The sequence below is a fragment of the Prunus avium genome, chromosome 1 (genome assembly GCF_965620075.1).
Source record: "Prunus avium chromosome 1, drPruAviu1.hap1.1, whole genome shotgun sequence".
In the NCBI taxonomy this organism is placed as follows: domain Eukaryota; kingdom Viridiplantae; phylum Streptophyta; class Magnoliopsida; order Rosales; family Rosaceae; genus Prunus; species Prunus avium.
Genome location: NC_142284.1, coordinates 8,716,081 through 8,735,636, shown reverse-complemented (window position 1 = coordinate 8,735,636; position 19,556 = coordinate 8,716,081). Strand labels below are relative to the sequence as shown.

At 38.9% G+C, this 19,556-nt stretch overlaps 1 protein-coding gene and 1 long non-coding RNA gene across 3 annotated transcripts; both read left to right on the top strand.

Moving 5' to 3' along the window:
* The first annotated feature begins 89 nt into the window (after positions 1-89).
* LOC110763487 (ABC transporter B family member 4-like) lies at positions 90-7,641 on the top strand. Of its 2 annotated transcripts, XM_088246968.1 has the most exons (14): positions 90-245; positions 972-1,413; positions 2,508-2,562; positions 2,652-2,827; positions 2,911-3,132; positions 3,225-3,463; positions 3,664-4,189; positions 4,381-4,654; positions 4,773-5,492; positions 5,598-5,653; positions 5,835-6,101; positions 6,261-6,524; positions 6,635-6,928; positions 7,099-7,641. In XM_088246968.1, exons 2-14 carry the CDS (start codon positions 1,093-1,095, stop codon positions 7,468-7,470), a joined length of 3,786 nt encoding a protein of 1,261 aa, XP_088103094.1. In that variant the 5' UTR covers positions 90-245; positions 972-1,092; the 3' UTR covers positions 7,471-7,641. The 2 variants fall into 2 exon arrangements, with proteins under 2 accessions (XP_088103094.1, XP_021821974.1); XM_021966282.2 differs by having other exon boundaries at positions 4,773-5,653.
* A 10,074-nt stretch (positions 7,642-17,715) lies between these two features.
* On the top strand, positions 17,716-18,753 carry LOC148297231 (uncharacterized). Its single transcript, XR_015836591.1, has 2 exons — positions 17,716-18,067; positions 18,357-18,753. It is a non-coding gene; the product is annotated as an uncharacterized LOC148297231 (long non-coding RNA).
* The last annotated feature ends 803 nt before the right edge of the window (positions 18,754-19,556 follow it).

The following is a 19,556-nucleotide window of genomic DNA, read 5'->3' as shown; positions in this document are numbered from 1 at the left end:
GTAGGATGATCTAGTACAATTGACCACCGGACACCAGAAGAAGACGGCTGCGTCGCCATTTGCTAGCAGCAAGCAAAGGATCCGGAATTATATATTTCGACTACTACCCAATGTCAAGGCAACCCAAGTTAGATTACCCATTATGTTTTCATAGGCCCAAAAAGAAAAGAAAAAGAAAAAGAAACTCTACTTGTTCACTGTCAAAGCAGCAAGGCAAGAAGAGGAGCAGGGGGAGGACTAGAATGGTATGTCTTTCAATTCAACTTAGTTTAAAAAGTATCAGGTTCATCAACCCATTTCCTAGAATGTGGTAAACTTGTTTCCTCTTCAGTGAGTATATTGATCTTTCGGTGATATTAATGTTTCCTTCAACACTTTTTTGAGTCCTTCATTTGATTCCTCGTTGTAGTTTTTAATTGTGTTTGTGGAGGATAAAATTTCCTTCGTTTGCTGCGGTTGTAAAGTTTATTCTCAGCATTCTTTACGTTCATATATAATACTGACAAGAATTATACCTTCCCTGTGATTTCTCAATGCCTGCATTTTGCATGCCTGCTGTGTAAGGCTTCTTAAGTTTTGGTTTGGTTGGTTTTGACATTATTTTTAATTTTATTGCAACAAACCCTCCTCACAATTGCTGCAGTTATTACTTGTTCTAATGTTCCTCTGTTTTCTTTTCCTGTCTGTGTTGTTTCATCTTCTGGAACCACTTGCTCCGGCAGCTGGTTGTCTAATGCGAACCACTTGCTCCGGCAGCTGGTTGTCTAATGCTGACACGTGCACAAACACACACAAACACAAAAGAAGAATATTGGAATAATAAGTGGAATTTTTTTATATTTTTGTTGACTGATCAACTCTGTATTCAATTAGATTAAGTTGGCATATGTTCCTTGGTTTGTGCTGTCAATTTTGTGCCCAAAAAAACATGTGTCTGGTTGCTAATTCAATCCATAAATGTTCTCTTGCAGCTCTGATCTCATCATCCAAGTTTGAGTTGCTTACTGTCAAAATATAGTTGCAATTTAGTTCTCTGAGGTGCTTGTTGTAAAATAGAGAAAACTTTACTAAATTATTATTGCTTCGAAAAACATGGCTGAGGAAAATCCTGCGGATGAAAATGTAAACAAGGAGCAGGGCACGACAGCATCGAACGGCCACTCAGCAGTGGAGGACTCTCAAAACAACCTACAAGATACAAAAAAAAGCAAGGAGGATGGCACCAAAACAGTACCATATTACAAGCTTTTCTCCTTTGCTGATTCCTTGGATTACCTGTTAATGTCTGTCGGTACAATCAGCGCTGTTGGAAATGGGGTCTGTATGCCTCTAATGACCATAATCTTTGGAGATGTGGTTAATTCTTTTGTAGGAACTGAGAATAATAAAGAAGTGGTTGATGCAGTTTCCAAGGTAAATATTCTGTGACTAAAAACTGTTAGATAGTTAACTCTGGTAATGTAACATCTTCATAGAAATTAGGCTTATTTATGGATATGCCCCATGTGCTTTCAAAGTAGTCTCAGATTACCATATATTCTTTGAAATGTCTCAATATACCACTTACACTTTCAATAAGTATCTCACGTTAGCTCTTCCGTCAGATTTGAGAGAAATTTCGTTAGTTGATGCGGCCTCCACTTCTTTTCAATCTCTTAATAAGGGAGAGGAAGGGTTTGTCAGGTTGAGAAAATGGGGGTATTTGGGAGAAAGGGGGGAATTTGGGAGAAGAAGCTTAAGGTTTAGGAATCTCTGAGGTGGAGTTCATATTTGGGAGAGAATCTGGAGGTTCAGATTTGGGAGAAAAAGGGGAATTTGATTTGGGGATTTCAGATTTGGGAGAAAATGGGGAAGGGGGTAGCACGATTTGGGAGAAAAGAGGGAAGGGGGATTTCAGATTTGGAGATTCAGTTGCTTCTTCTCCAGATTCTCTCCCAAATCTGAACTCCACCTCAGAGATTCCTAAACCCTAAGCTTCTTCTCCCAAATTCCCTCTTTTCTCCCAAATATCCCCTTTTCTCAACCTGACTAACCATTTATCTCCTTTGTTAAGAGATTGAAACGAAGTGGGGGCCACATCAATGGAACTTCTCTCAAATCTAACGGAATAGCTAATGTGAGACACTTATTGAAAGTATAGGTGGTATATTGAGACATATCAAAGAACATGTGGTAATCTGAGACTATTTTGAAAGCACTGGGGGCATATCCATAAATAAGCCTAGAAATTAAGTCAACTAAGCAGCAGCAGCAAAACGAAACAACAAAATTCTACTTAAATACATTGTTCTATCCAGTTCCAACAGAATTATATCAACTAAGCCTACTTCTGTTTTTTAACTTCTATTTTGGTTCTCTAGTATCTCTAACTTAGTTGCTAAAATAGGGTGTTCCTTCACCAAATAAGTTCTCGATTAAGCAAAAGTCATATTTGCTAAATTGTGCTGGATGAAATTATAATGAACAAGGTTTAATCAGAAATAACTTGGCCAATTCAATATTCTCAGGTTGCTCTAAAGTATGTCTACTTGGCTGTGGGAGCGGCTTCAGCTTCATTTCTACGTAAGTACACTGAACTCCCTGCTGGTGCATCAAAACAAATAATTTGACTTTTCGGAAACTGAGATGATTAGTTTTTTTCTATATGCCAGAGATGTCTTGCTGGATGGTCACTGGAGAGAGACAGGCTGCTCGAATAAGAAGTTTATACTTGAAAACAATATTGAGGCAAGACGTTGCCTTTTTTGATAAAGAAACTAACACTGGGGAAATTGTTGGGATGATGTCTGGTGATACTGTGCTCATTCAAGAGGCCATGGGCGAGAAGGTATTTACATGCCACACACAAAAGCCTTTACCTGTTGCTATTTTCTCCAGTAACCTCTTATTTCTTTCATTTTCTTATTGCAGGTAGGAAGTTTTATCCAGTTAATTGCAACATTCGTAGGAGGCTTTGTTATAGCATTTGTTAAGGGATGGCTTCTCACCCTTGTCATGCTATCTTCTATTCCCCTTCTTGTCCTCTCTGGTGCCATCATAGGCATCATTATTTCAAAGGTGGCATCCCGTCAACAAACTGCTTATTCAGTGGCAGCAACTGTGGTAGAGCAGACCATAGGGTCAATCAGAACAGTAGGCCTACTTGTCTTTAAAATCTTTTAAACAAAAATTTATTACTTCTATTTTCTTTGTTTAGAACTAAATCGGATGTGTTCCCAATTCAGGTTGCATCTTTTACAGGAGAAAAGCAAGCTATAGCTAATTACAACAACTCCTTAATTAAAGCTTACAACTCCGGTGTGCAAGAGGGTTTGGCATCTGGGTTCGGTATTGGTTCGGTCATGCTTATTATAATGTGTAGTTATGCTTTGGCTACATGGTTTGGCGGAAAGATGATACTTGAAAAAGGATATACAGGAGGAGAAGTCATGAATGTAGTTTTCGCTGTGTTGACTGGCTCCATGTAAGTTGCATTTCAGTAAAATTTAATGAACAAATTTATTGATCCTAACACTATTGTACTAGTTAACATGTTTTGCGTGCGCTGAAAGAATGGGATATTCAAAATCTACTTCCTACTCCCCCTCCCCCCTTCAGTCCAAAATTTGATATTTGATGCTTCAGAACATCAAGATATAATATGTTTCTTTCATAAATTTTCAGGTCTCTTGGGCGGGCATCTCCATGCATGAGTGCCTTTACAGCTGGACAAGCAGCAGCTTATAAGATGTTTGAGACAATTAACAGAAAGCCAGAGATTGATGCTTACGACACTAATGGGCAACAATTACATGATATCCGTGGAGACATAGAACTAAAGGATGTTTGTTTTAGTTATCCTGCAAGACCGGATGAACAAATATTCCATGGATTTTCTCTCTCAATACCTAGTGGTGCAACTGCTGCTTTGGTTGGAGAGAGTGGAAGTGGTAAATCAACTGTAATCAGTTTGATTGAGCGATTTTATGACCCCCAAGCTGGCGAAGTTCTTATTGATGGCATTAATCTCAAAGAGTTCCAGCTGAAATGGATCAGACAGAAAATAGGCCTAGTCAGCCAGGAACCTGTTTTATTTACTTGTAGCATTAAAGATAATATAGCCTATGGGAAGGATGGTGCAACCACTGAAGAAATAAGGGCTGCTGCTGAGCTTGCCAATGCTGCTAAATTCATAGACAAATTGCCTCAGGTTAATTCATTTAAACTTTTGTGCGAATTTTTAATTTTGACAACCATTTTGTTACATTCAAAGATGGAAATATACACATATTACAAGAATTTTCTAAAAACTTTTTGGATTATTTCAATAATTAATTTAACATAACTGGATTCATTCAATTCCTTTTTTCTAATTTGTGGTTTTGTGACTTATGCATTTAGGGACTAGACACAATGGTTGGTGAGCATGGAACTCAGCTATCTGGGGGCCAAAAGCAGAGAGTTGCTATTGCTAGAGCAATTCTGAAAGACCCAAGAGTTCTACTTTTAGATGAAGCCACGAGTGCTCTGGATGCAGAATCTGAAAGAGTTGTGCAGGAGGCACTGGACAGAATTATGATCAACCGGACTACTGTCATTGTAGCCCACCGCTTGAGCACAGTAAGGAATGCTGACAACATTGCTGTTATACATCGAGGAACAATAGTTGAAAAAGGTAATGCATTTGTTATCTTGTCCTGTTCTACCATTTGAATGCCGAATATTACTGTCTATAGTTCAACAAATTCTTAGTCCATGAGTGTTGCACATACTGATCATTTTCAACTGAGCAGGTCCACATTCTGAGCTAATTAAGGACCCTGAAGGAGCATATAGCCAGCTTATAAAGTTGCAAGAAATGAGCAGCGTGTCAGAACAGACTGCTGTAAAAGATCACGAAAGGCTTAGCAGTGTGGATTCTCGAAGACACTCAAGTCAAAGATTTTCGAACTTACGATCCATAAGCCGGGGTTCATCTGGAAGAGGAAATAGTAGTCGTCATTCCTTCTCAAACTCATATGGTGTACCCATAGGTGTCCTTGGAACTGCATCTGCAGAGCCTGATATTCCTGCTTCAACATCATCAACAGTGCCTCCAGAAGTCTCACTTAGCCGCCTGGCCTACCTGAACAAGCCAGAGATCCCAGTATTATTACTAGGTACTATAGCTGCAGCAGCCAATGGGGTAATCTTGCCTATTTTTGGGATAATGATATCCAGTATCATCAAGACCTTCTTTAAGCCACCTCATCAACTCCGTAAGGATTCGAAGTTTTGGGCATTAATCTTTCTTGTTCTTGGAGTGGGATCTTTCATAGCACAGCCATCAAGACAATACCTTTTTGCTGTGGCCGGGTGTAAGTTAATAAAACGAGTCCGGTCAATGTGCTTTGAGAAGGTGGTTTATATGGAAGTAAGTTGGTTTGACGATCCTGAGCACTCAAGTGGTGCAATTGGTGCAAGGCTTTCTGCAGATGCAGCTTCTCTGCGCGGTCTTGTTGGAGATGCTCTAGGTTTGCTGGTTCAGAATTTAGCAACTGCAATTGCTGGTTTGTGCATTGCTTTTGTAGCAAATTGGCAACTCGCTCTTATAATCCTTGTTCTGCTGCCTTTATTAGGAGTAAATGGTTATTTTCAAGTCAAGTTCATGAAAGGATTTAGTGCAGATGCAAAGGTATTTCACCAAATTCCAAACTTTGCAACAACAAAAAAGAGAAAAGGAAGAGAATATATATACATAATGTATGTATAGAACTTGTAGCTGGTGCAGCCAAAACATCATCCAATCTCACATGCATAATATATATATAAGACCATTCCTTTTTGTCAATGTTGTAAATTTTAAATGGTTGCAGAAAATGTACGAGGATGCAAGTCAAGTAGCCAATGATGCAGTGGGGAGTATTAGAACAATTGCTTCCTTTTGTGCTGAAGAGAAGGTGATTGAATTGTACCAGAAGAAATGCGAAGGCCCTATTAAGACAGGGATAAGACAAGGGTTAATCAGTGGGATTGGTTTTGGGCTATCATTCTTTTTTCTCTTTTCTGTGTATGCCTGCAGTTTTTATGCTGGAGCCCGACTTGTTGCATCAGGCAAAACAACATTCTCTGATGTTTTCCGGGTTAGTTTTTCTGCCTTGTGCTACAAGTCTTTAAGTAAATAGAAGAGAAAACATAAGCAGGGGATCCGAACTCTGCTAAATAAGTACTTGTTACTTAAGAATTAAATCTTCACTAGTCCATTGAGGCCATTGCTAACATTTTGCTTTCCTGGTTTGCAGGTTTTCTTTGCTCTCACTATGACAGCTGTCGGAGTGTCTCAGTCAGGTTCCCTCGCCCTTGATTTAAGTAAAGGAAAGAGCTCTGCTTCTTCCATATTTGCAATTCTTGACCAGAAATCGAAAATAGACTCCAGTGATGAATCTGGAACAAGTATAGAAAATGTGAAGGGAGAAATTGAACTTCGCCATGTCAGTTTCAAGTATCCAACTAGACCTGATGTGCCAATCTTCCAGGATCTTTGCTTGACCATTCATCACGGCAAGGTAACTACACATGTTTTGTCCTTTTAGTCTTTTCAATCAATGCATAAAATTTTGGACCTGAGTAGTCTAATTCAAGTTTCTTGGACTTTCAATGTGAAATATGTTATCAGACAGTTGCTTTGGTTGGAGAAAGTGGAAGTGGGAAATCGACAGTTGTCTCTTTGTTGCAGAGATTTTATGAACCTGATTCCGGTCACATTACATTAGACGGAATTGAAATCCAAAAGCTACAATTGAAGTGGTTGAGACAGCAAATGGGACTGGTGAGCCAGGAGCCTGTGTTGTTTAACGACACTATCCGAGCCAACATTGCATATGGAAAGGAAGGGAATGCAACAGAGGCTGAAATTATAGCTGCAGCAGAATTGGCCAATGCTCACAAGTTCATTAGTAGTTTACAACAGGTAGGCACTTTAGAATTAACAAGTTTGCCAATTTCTTTTTGGCCACAAATACTATAAAATAATCTATTCCCATGGTGTTGCATAAATGAGGAGGACTAATTGATGAAAATTCACAAAAATATATTCGGAAGTTTGAAGATTAACCATGTTAAGTTTGGAAAACAATGCAGGGTTATGATACAGTAGTAGGGGAGCGGGGGATTCAATTGTCTGGTGGACAGAAGCAAAGGGTGGCAATTGCACGAGCTATAATGAAGGCACCGAAGATACTACTACTAGATGAAGCCACAAGTGCTCTTGATGCTGAATCGGAAAGAGTGGTTCAAGATGCATTGGACCGAATCATGGTGGATCGAACCACAGTCGTTGTTGCCCATCGGTTATCCACGATAAAGGGTGCAGATGTAATCGCAGTGGTGAAAAATGGAGTGATTGCAGAGAAAGGAAAGCATGACACTTTGATCAGTATCAAAGATGGCATTTATGCTTCTTTGGTAGCTGTTAGAGAGATTTCCTCTTCGCAATCAACACTGATTGTGTAACTGAAGATCAGAGAGATTTCCTCTTCTCAATCAAAACTGATTGTGTACTAAAGATCAGTTTTGATTCTTTCTAATAATGGTCTTTATTGCTGTTTATAATTTCTTGTAACAGTCAAACAAATCTTATATATATCTGTACATTGTAAACAGTTTTGAATCAAGGAAAATCATTTTCTACATGGTATCAGCCTAACCTAGGATCCTCACCTGTCTCTCTCTTCTTTTGTCGTCCCTTTTTCTCTCTTCTTCCAATGGCCACCACCCCTTCCTCAACTGCTCCCTCCCAAAATACTTCTCAATTCACCAAACTCACTGAAACCAATTATCTCACTTGGCTTCGGCAAATCAAGCCTTACCTTCACGGTGCCAAACTTTGGGGATATGTTGATGGCACCATTTCTGAACCATCTCTCACCTCCATGACTACTGCGACTGACACTCAACCAGCACAATCCATTCCTAATCCCGACCATGATACGTGGTTCACCGTCGACCAACAAATCGTTAGCATTCTCACCACCACTCTCACAGAAAACATCGCACAGCTTACCATTGGTTTCGACACTTCAAAGGCAATTTGGGACTGCCTTGAACGTCATTTTTCCCAGAAGTCCGTAGCTAGTGCAACCAATCTCAAAATGCAACTTCTAGATCTCACCAAAGGCACTCAATCTGTTGACGCATACCTCCGTCATGCTAAATCAATTGCTGATGCTTTGATCTCCATTAACAAGCCTGTTCCTGACGAGGACTTGGTCATCGCCACTCTTCATGGTCTTGGTCCCGATTACCTCATGCTTCGCACCGCCCTCACGCAAAATCCCCCGCTCCCTGATTTCACTGAACTTCGGGCTCGAATTCTCTCTTTTGATGCCCAGCAATCTCGTCCTGCTGATTCCCCTACGGCAACCGCTCTTTTCAATCACAGCCAAGCCTCTTCTACCCGTCGTGATAACCGCCCCAATACCGGACACCAATTTCCCACCGGTGGTCGTTCCAACAATGGCCGCTTCAGACGTGGTCGTAATTCCCAGCAGCAAGCCCCTTCACAGTCACAGGTTGCGTCTCCTTTTCCTATGCAACAACAACATGTGCCTCCATTTGGGCCATTTACTTCACCTGCTTGGGCTGCTCGTCCCCCACCAAATGGTCTTCTTGGCCCAGCACCCCAATGGTGTCCCAACTGTCACTCAAGTCAACATGGGCTCGCTCAATGTCCACATAGATTTTCCGGCCCGAATACTGCTCCTCGGTTTGCTGGAGTACATTATGCTGCTGATCCAAATTGGTACCCGGACACAGGTGCAACCCATCACATGACAGCCATGCCCATCAACAATCCTCAACCTTATGGTGGGCCGCATAATGTATATATCGGTAATGGGGACTCAATGCCCGTTTCCCATACTGGTAACCTTCCCTTTTCATTAGGCTCTTCCAACTTCACTTTACAAAATGTCTTTCGTATTCTGTCCTGTCTGCCGCGCAAATCTCACGGCCTGGAGTTCCGGGCCGAGGGGATGTGCGTTAACACGGGGTTTCCTGCTTTTGGGTGCAGTGCGGTTGTGCGCGGGCGTGCCAGCACGGTTTACCGTGCGCTGATGTTTAGGTGAGTGTTGGATGGGTGAATGGTGCGCCTGTTTGATCTGTCTTCCTGGTCAAACGATTGTAGCCGAGAGAGGAACTGGTCTCGGCTGTTAGGTTCACGGCCTGAACTATAAGGCCGTCGAGTGATGGTGTTGGTGGTGGATTTTGGGCGGTGCTCCGGCGCGCTGCTCAGGGAGCGACGGTCGTGTGATATATGGGGTGAGTGAGCGAACAACAAGGATGGTGCTCCGGCGCCTTGAAAATCAAGGGTCGTATGATATATTGATGAATGGATTCTGCTTACAATCTAACACTACTCCTAGGAAAGCAAGTAAAGATATTGAAAGTGCATTACAGAAAAAATAAGTTGCTCCGTGGGAGGCTTGTTTTGGTGTTTGAACCCTTTGAATGTAGCTCGAGCCTTATATTTATAGGAAGAGTCCCTGGATGAGTAATCGAGGCTGAAATTACGCATAGTGGAGTCTGATTAGCGCAAGTGGGCAATCCAATCGACATTTGGGATCGTGAAGTATGGTGATGAGACCCCAGAAATCCTGGTGAATCTCGGCCGCTGCGCCCAATCGTGGGTTTTGAACCTCTGGCCGTGGAGACGCATTTATTGCCTGGATAGCTGGTGAACCAACATCTCAAGCTGTCAGAATTCTTGTGAGAATGTCCACGTCTAATCACTCTGATCTTCACCACCAAATCCTGACTTCAGTCACTTCCCACCTTCCCTCATGCATTAAATGCTACTTTGTGGCCAATGGGTTTTGCTGCATTAAACAGGCACTACTTCATTAAATGAAGCCTGGGACCCTGCTGTCACGTGATGATTTGCCTTTAATGTCTTGGCCGCAATTTTGTTCGGCCTCGGCCTCGGCCTATGCTTGAGGCCGAGATGATCATGCCTTAGCATTTCTTCTTTAATTCTTTAAGGAAGGCGAATATGCCCTGGCGAAACACTGCGTTCCAGCCTCCGCGAACAAGTGCCAGGGCCAAAAGAAAGGGCTCCCTCGGCCAGCTCGTGGCCGTGATTTATCAGGCACAAACATGTCCATTCGTAAAAATCGTCTATCTGTTGCTCGTTTCACTAAAGACAATCATGTTTTCTTTCTTTTTGCACCTGACTTCTATCAAATCTATTGCTTACGTACTGGTCGTCTATTGTTTCAGGGCCCTTGTAAAGATGGTCTATATCCGCTCAATCTGTCAAGTGTCTCCACTCCTCCACAAGCCCTTGCTTCCGTTCACTCCTCCATCTGGCACAATCGTTTGGGTCATCCGTCGTCAAATGTCTTAGCGCGTCTAGGTTCTACAATTAAGTCCAAATTGTCTTTTCGTTCTTTTTGTCGAGACTGTGCACTCAGCAAGTCTCACCAATTACCTTTTAATTCCAATAAAGAGACTGCTAGTACTCCTTTTCACATTATTCATAGTGATGTTTGTGTCGGAATTTCAAAACATTTTTCCAAAGTTCATTTGAATATTAAACATGCATTTAAACAAATTAATCGCAGCGGAAGTCTAAGGTGGTTGTTTAAATCCAAAAACAAAACTTCTTCCAAGTATCTTAAGCCATGAACATTGATATGTTTTTCATAAATGAAAATTCAAGAGAAAGGATAAGATCTAATTACCCTTGAAGCAATTATATGAACCAATTTGTGTTTGGTCTTCTCTTGATGATTTCCTCTTTGTTGATCTCCTCTTTGATCTTTGCTCCTTAATCTTTCTCCTCCATGTGAGCCACAAAAGTATATGGCCTCTAAGTCTCCACACCAATGGAACCTTGAGATGAGAAGAAGTATCTTGAGAATACTTGGATGCTAGTGCAAGATTCTCAAGATTGGTTTCAATCTAAACCACTTTGAAAGATGAAAGTGTTTCACTCTTGAAAACTATCATTTTTCTCTCTTTGATCTCCCAAACCTATTTGGTTGATGTTGGATTGTGTTTGTGTGTTAATGAGCTTATGGAAACAATTCCCATACACATTTACTTAAGCATTTTCGGCCAAAACCCATTGGGCTTCCAAAATTGGGCCTTATGACACTTAAACCATAATATTTAGGTGTCTTAAGCCCTTGGGCTTGATACCCAACCATTTGGGCTTTCCATTAACTATTACTTAGCCCAAATACGTTTTTACACGTAGTAAATCATCCACATCAAATCAATCAAATTGATTTTCTCATTCTCATTTGTATTACTCAAAGTTAACCATTTAAGGTGTGCGATCCATTAGGTTCTAATTAGCAAGGCAGTGGGAAAATATTAGAACTCTTTCTAACCAACTGGAATTAAAACCCTCTTTTTAATTCTTCCTTTATTTGGATCGATCACAATCAATCCTAGGACTTCCACAAGCCAAGAGTGACATCTAGCAATATATCAAGGCTACCCAAGCTAACCATAATAGATGAAGAACCTATTCAGTTGGAATTGCAATGCAATACGATCCTTCTCTTATACAATGTTTCAAATCATATTATTAGGGTACGGATTGTTTATGTCAAACCCCTAATATGATTTATAACCTCATGTGATTCAAAAGAACATGATTAAGAACAACTTTCTAAATCAAGCTCAAAATACTTTGGCCAAAGATTTACTGAATCACATCTTGAAACATTCTCCTTCTTTATCGAAAGTAGAGATTCCTTATTGTACATTCACATGCCCCTATGATGAATTAAGAGATCCCAACAACACTTAAGACAAATCTTTTACGGCTTGCCTTTAAGAGCTATCAAAGATCAATAACGTATCACAGGACAACCATGATGCCTCAGGTCTAAGGACTAATTTGCATTATTGCAACTATGAATTCTCATTTGACATATAGATAAATACTCCATATGAGAACTACGGTTGATCGCGTTCAGTGTACTCATTCACTAATGAGCACCCACATACTTGTATTAGTGTCAACTACACAAATGGTTTGAGACTAACCATCCTCCCAATTAAGCATACATAATATGTGCTAATCTTGACGGTTTATCAATGCCCATTTGATAACCTATGATTAGGAACATTTTGGGATGCTACAGTTAGAGATTAAAGGTCTCCCGAATCTAATCTTCTTTAAATTACTTTATCTCTTATTTAGCATACCCGGGACATTTGTTTCTTTACACGATGTAAAAGATAACAAATAAGTTTGCCCTTTATATATCATATACGAAATGTATTCTAAGGAGATTACATCAAATGTATTGGCTCTTAGGGCACATTTCTAACAGTTTGGTCCTCATCTACTATTTCTGTTAGTGGTTTCAAATATTATGTTCTATTCACTGATGAATTCTCACGCTACACTTGGATTTACCCCATGCGTCGCAAAAATGAAGTCCTAACTCATTTTCAAACTTTAGTTGCCATGATTCAAAATATCTTTCACCATACCATCCAATTTCTTCAAAGTGACAATGGGACTGAATATGTCAATAATGCATTTTCTCATTATTGTAAATCCTTGGGAATTCAACAGAGATTTTCTTGCCCCCATACACCACAACAAAATGGCCTTGCTGAGCGCAAGCATCGCCATATTGCCACAATGACTCGAAGTCTCCTTCTCACTTCTGGTGCTCCACATCATCTTTGGGTTGAAGCTGCTTTAACCTCTGTTTATCTTATAAATCTCCTTCCCACACCTACTCTTAATTGGGAAACTCCACAAGATCAGTTTTGATTCTTTCTAATAATAGTCTTTATTGCTGTTTATAATTTCTTGTAACAGTCAAACAAATCTTCTATATATCTGTACATTGTAAACAGTTTTGAATCAAGGAAAATCATTTTCTACAGTAGCATTGCATGCAAGTGCCTCATCTTAGATTTCCTTTATATTCATTTTATCTGAAGAAAAAGAAAGTATTGAAGGAAACATGCATCTAGTGCTTAGGAAATGAACTTTAGCCACAACCTATACAACAAAAACATTCTAAATGGCGAATTCATTTTGTTTATACTAGTTGAGCTAAACCTTTTTCATTTTAAACCAAATATCTTAGCCTGGTCTTTTTAAACACAAATAGAAAAGGGATAAAGGGAATAGATCTTTACCTTTGATGACATTTTCTTGATTTCTCAAGAATGAACACCTTTGTTGGAAAGACCTTGTCTTTCTCTTGATTTTGACTCATTCACCTTAAGGCTCCAAGATTGGAGTCCTCTACCTCATCACACCAAATGTGCCTAGAGATGAAGAGAAGGCAATTAAGAAGTATGGATACTAGTCTACTTCTTGATTGGACCAATTTTTGGTTTACAAAAGATGAGATACAAAGATGATCATTTATCAACCAAAGTAGGAAACCAAAAAACCTAGCTAGGTTTTCTCCAACACTTAGCTTATATAGGACAACACAAAAGGCAATTGGGTGGGTATTTGGGGCTCCATTTGGTCCATGGGTTATGTCATCTTATGCCACTTATCCCTTGGGCTTAATAGCCTTTTGGTCTATTTTGTCAATTTCCTTTTAAATCATATTTAAAAGCGCAATCCAATATTTCTATATATCAATATTAATTCCATAATTTTTCTTTTAATTATAATTTAACTATTAAATTATAATTATAGTCTTACTTAATTGACCCGGTCGAACTATTTGACTTTGGTCAATTGCTCCGGTCAACATGTTGACTTTTTACTGTTGACTTTGACATTTGATTATCAACCATTGACTTGTGTCTCCTCATTTCATTTCTCCTCATTTGTACCTCTAATCACATTCTTTGGGTGTGTAGATATGTAGGTTCCCTTTAGAAAGGTAATGGGTTGACTCAACTCCTTAGAGATGATATATGAATTAAATTCCACAATTTAATTTTTCTTATTAATAAAGGTTAATTGAAATCTTTTAAGACATCCACAAACCATGGTTGTCGCCTAGCAACAAGTCACGGTTATCCTAGCTAAATGAGACGTTATGAAAGAACCTATTCAAATCGGAATGACCGTACAATTGAATCATTCTCTTATGTCAATACTCCTTATTCACATTATTAGATCATGGAATCCGATTGTCAATATCCTAATGTGAATCATTCCTTTTATATGATTATCCTGGTAAGATTTGAAGACACTTCTTCTTTCAAGTCTTATCCACTACTCTGTACAGAGATTTGACCAATCATATCTTGGAGTATTCTCTCTCTTTTACTGAGAGTAAAGATTCCTTGTTGTACATTCATTTGCTTCCATGACTCTATTTAGAATCCTGATGAGCACCTTTAAGCTATGCCTAATTCAGAATGACCGTATAGTGCCCTCAGAGATTAACAACATAGCCACAAAACATCTATGATGCCTCATGTCTAAGGATTAGTTTGTACCATTGCAATTTATGAGTTCCAGCTTGACATGTGAGTAAAAACTTCCACGTTGTAACTCATGTGTTGGATCGTGTTCAATGTACTTAGTCTTCTACGAGCACCTTTACACATATTGATGTGTCTCCACACTTAATGACTTGAGACCTCGCCATTCCCTACATATAGAGATGATACTATGTGTACTGGTCTTTGCGGAATATTGACCCCCAATCAATATTCTTATGACCAGGAACATATTCAGAATTTTGGGATGATGAGAAGTCTCCATGTATGCAATCTCATTACATAGCTCTCATATCCACTTGTGTATTCCTTGGACTATGGTTGTTCTACATATTGAAAGATAATATAGGATGATTTAATGTATAAAAACAACATATCTTGCCCATTGATAACATAATATGTCTTTTATCAAAGATGTCCTTAACTCTAACTATTACATAATTAGTTGGCTTTAAGGGCATATTTCTAACAAGTATGTAATGTAATTTTATGTAGAGAGGTAAATTACCAATTCTTTCTTTCTTGAAAGTTTCACTTGGTGCAATAGAACACTTGTGAATCAAACTCATTATAAATGGCGGATCCATGATTTGAAGGTCAGTTGGGCAAAACTTACATACTAAACTCGAGTGAGTTTCATTAATAAATATTAAAAGATACACATAGTCAAGCGGGGCATAATGAGCCTTACCCCTCAAATGCATCTCCACATAAATAAAAACTTAACAAAAAAGAAACCAAAACAAAAGGTACAAGTAAATGCGATGCCAAGAAAATAACACTATTTAGATATAAAATTTAACCCACAAAAACATCAAACTCAACTTAACACAATTCCTAAAATCAAACCCCTAATTTCAACTCTAGAATATTCAATTTCAAATGAAAACTAAATTAAATATGCATACATGTATTTATGAGAGAAACCCAAGAGGAGAAGTTAAGAGAATAGGAGAGAATTAGAAGAATTGAAGAAGCCAATAGATAGCCAACGAGGGTTGGTTGAGTAGGTAAGGATCGTTCTCTTTGCTATCCAGACCTAGGTTTGAGTCCCGTTGCCGACAATCCTTTTTGGTGAGTAATCTGTAAAAACCCAAAAAGGGGCTAAGACCCCGTATGTAAGTCCTCAAAGAGGCCTACCTTGGTATGCCCTAGCCCTGGGATGGGGTAGTCTCCCCTTCCCCTAAACTTTTTGTTACCAAAAAGAAGCCAACACATAGAGAAGGGTTATGATAAAATAAAATAAAAGATAGAGAATAGGAGAGATATGAAGAAGTTAGCTGGGCAAAAGACATGTAAGGTTTCTTTTAGGGTGTTGTTAAACGAACCCTAAAATTAACTGAGTACACCCTATGATCTAAGTACACCCTAATATTTAAATTAAAATGTAAAATTAACTCTGTACACCCTATTTAACTACCAAAGATACCATTAGTACACCATAATACACTCTATCACACAACACCAAACCCGTTCGAGATCTGGTTGTCAAACACTATCAGACCACCAAACCGTGTGTGTGCTTTCTCTACTTCAATTTTATGTTTTATTTTATTTTATTTTATTTTTTTTGAGAAATGGATTTCATTCATAGAACCGAAATAGCGTACATAGAACGACATGATATAGTGAACTCGTTAAAACCTTACTAGGGAACAAACCCCAGGGTAGGAAAGAGTACCACACATGTCATGGACTAACAACAGAGTTCGATACAGTCACGTTAGACTAGTACAAAAGCAAAGCAAAACAACAATGACACAAAGACCTCCGACGAAAACACTTCAACACAACCCAACTGTCAAAAGAGTCCTGCTATGAAATCATAGTCCTTTACACAACCACAAGATAGTGAGAGCAGTTGACAAGGAACACACCAAAGCTCCAGAAGAAATAGAGAACCGACAAAGCACACCAGCTCTATCCACCTTTAATAACAAATGGTGCTGGAAATAGAAGTCTGCAGGGAGCAACACAAGAGAAGAGACAAAGCACAACGAATAGACCAAGAAAAAAAGAAACTTAAAAGTTCTCAAAGACACACCGTATCATCCCAACACTGACAAGGAAACCTCCTATGAATCCATAGTCTTTAAGACAGGCAAAAAGTCAAAGATGTTCTGAGAGGATAACTGAGAAAACACCATGCAACAATAACAAAACTGGCCTCAACCACTTAACCCGAAGACGAGTATCAAGCACAAAAGCATTCATTGAATGCCAAGCCCACGAATGCTCCAATTACAGATTAAGGAAGGCTCTCAAGAGACCCCGCTGAACCAGTCTCCATAGGTTTGTCAAAATAGGCATCAGTGCACAGGCACTTAGGAACCATGAAGCCTACCCTAGAAACCAAGGTATCATCATAAAAAATGTGCGCAAATATGGTAGGGACCAAAGGAGACAAGGCCCAAACGCAAGGAGACAAATCACCAAACAGTAAGGGAGGAAAATCCGAAAGCAATCGAACCTGGGTGTTCAAATTTCCAATTCACTATATGGGTGTTCAAATTTCCTTTTTTATTTTAGAAAATATTAATGCTTATTTGTGTGACACATGTGTAAAGATATACAAAGATGTCAAAATGAAGTAACAAGACTGTCCATGATGACCTGTAGCTTGTAGATACCGAGAAACATTAGGTTCAAAGAAATTGGGTGATCACGGTGTAAAATCTTTTTTCGCTTACATTTGATTGGGGTTGAATATGGTGAGCATGGTGTATTTATTAAAATTACATTTGTTTCACAATTCAATATATCATTTTTGTCCATTTTATATTAGGGTAAATTAGTAATTCAATAAATAGTCTAGTAGTAGAGTGTACTCAATTAATTTTAGGGTTTGTTTAACAACACCCTTCTTTTATTTGTTTTAATTTTGGGTGGGCTACTAAAGATGTGTAGTTTTTTTTATGGAAAATTTTGGGTCGGGCAATAGCCCAGCCTGCCCTCCAAGTAGATCCGCCCTTTAGAATGATTTACATAAAATTTTCCCACTTCATGATTTGGTATTTATCTATTGAGTAGCTTGAATAACAAGATTTTATATTATTAGTCCTACCTAGGGGTGGGCATCAATCCGGCCGATCCGATTACACCGGCCGAACCGATTATATTGGTTTGGTTTGGTTTGGTTTTGACCAACAAAAAAGTCAACAGTTTGAAAAACCGATCCGAACCGGGTTGGTTTGGTTCGGCTGCAGTTTGAGTGTTTTTGAAACTGTCCTAAACCAAACCGAACCGATATAACTCCATTTAATATTAATTTTATTTAATATACATGTGTCAAACAACAATTGGTTAGTAGAAAGGCATATTATGTACCCTTTCACACCTAATTGGACCCCAAAAACATAACAAAACCAAGAAAACCCTCCACTACACTCACATTCGAAGCCTCTCTCTTCTCTTCTCTACAACTAAAACTCAAACCTAATCTGAAAAAAAAACCCAAGCGAAGCAGCCGCCAGATCTCATTATTAGCCTCAGCACCTCCAAGTTGTTGACCTCATCTCTTCCTTCTTCGAAAACCCAGTTGTGCCTCTTGGATCTTCCTCTTAATTCGCAGCTGCAAAACCATGTTTGAGATACTCAATGGGGCTTGGAGAAAATAGCTCATACCACTTCAATGATTCAATCCCACCCTCTTAGAACTAAGGTTTGTTTCAATTCTTGAATCATACCCAGTTTTTGTTTTTGTTTTGTTGTCTTACTCTGCTTTGTAAGATGTCAATTAATCAATTAGGTTTTGAAATTTCTAATTTGTTTTTTATTAATCAATTATTTGTATTAATGAAAATATGGGATTGGGTCTGTCAGGGTGTGGGAAGAGCTGAGAGAATTGGGTTATGGAAGAATAAATGATTTGTCTTTTCATTGCACTAGTTTCCAAAAGGCTATTAATTTTTTATTATTAATACCTCACTTGCATGGTCCCTATGTTGTAGATTTTGTATTCAATCAGAGAGATGATTTCTGGAACGAGGCCATTAAACTTGCTGATTTGCACCACCTCAATGTGGTAGCTTCTATGGTGTTGTGCTTGATGGGCCGGGAGGTTCTGTGCCAACAGTGACAGAGTATATGGTTAATGGCTCTCTCAGAAATGCCTTGCAGAAGAATAAGAAGAAATGTGTTTGTTTGGCTTTTTGTTCTTTGCATTAATTTGATAAAATCAGAATGAATGTTGTATCTGACTAGTTGGTATGTAATTTCCAATTGTATTAATCAATTGGGTATTGAAATTTGTTTGTATATGTATGAAAATATGGGATTGTATGTTGAAGTTTGTTGCTGGAATTTTGGATGAACTTTGATGAAAATGTTTATGTTTGTTAGGAGCAAGTTCAGTTTTAGGATTATTTGATGGAATACAGATGTTAACAGGTTTTGTGTTATTGTAAGCATGTTTTCTTTTATGCCTAAACCGGCCGAACCAAACCGCACCAAACCGGATATGAATGGTTTGGTTTGGTTTGGTTTTCATTTTGATTTTAGCTCAAACCGAACCACACCGGACCGTAAAAGTTTAATTGGTTCAGCTGTGGTTTGAGGATGAAACCGGACCAAACCGGACCGTGCCCACCCCTAGTCCTACCTGTAATACAAACTAGAAATTTAATTGATTTAGGGCTCATTCAATTTCATGTGTTCTACATCTTTAAAGATTGAAGGGGTTTGGGCCTCATCTCCTCAGAAAATGATAAGTAAATGTGCATAAGGAAATGTCATCCTGCGAGCCGGCCAATGGTACCAATAAAATTGCAATTAAGAAAAACTTGGGCCAATAAGCAAAGATCAAGGACACCAAATCCTTGCAAGAAGTTCAAAGATTAAAAACAGAAGAAAAAGGACACCCCAGAGGATTGCTTTTGTCACAACTGATATCAGATTCCTTCTCTGTCTTTTATTAAGACATTGAAACCAAACCATCCAAAAAGAATTATGCCAACCCTTTATTAAACCTACACGGCATGTATTAATATACATTTCCAACAGTCCAAGTTACACATAAATATATAATAAAAAAGTCCCTTGGTTTGGACCACCCAAATTGCAGTGGTTGAGATTGTTCTTCCATTGCATAAGCTTGCGCATCACTTCTCCTGAATCAATAATATACACACCTCACGTATTATTCCATGCCA

Excerpts from the sequence above, each read along its gene's own strand:
- LOC110763487 (XM_021966282.2), top strand. The coding sequence starts at position 1,093 with ATGGCTGAGGAAAATCCTGCGGATGAAAATGTAAACAAGGAGCAGGGC. Across the intron at positions 1,414-2,507 it reads TGGTTGATGCAGTTTCCAAG|GTTGCTCTAAAGTATGTCTA; the intron begins GTAAATATTCTG and ends CAATATTCTCAG. Across the intron at positions 6,102-6,260 it reads CATTCTCTGATGTTTTCCGG|GTTTTCTTTGCTCTCACTAT; the intron begins GTTAGTTTTTCT and ends CCTGGTTTGCAG.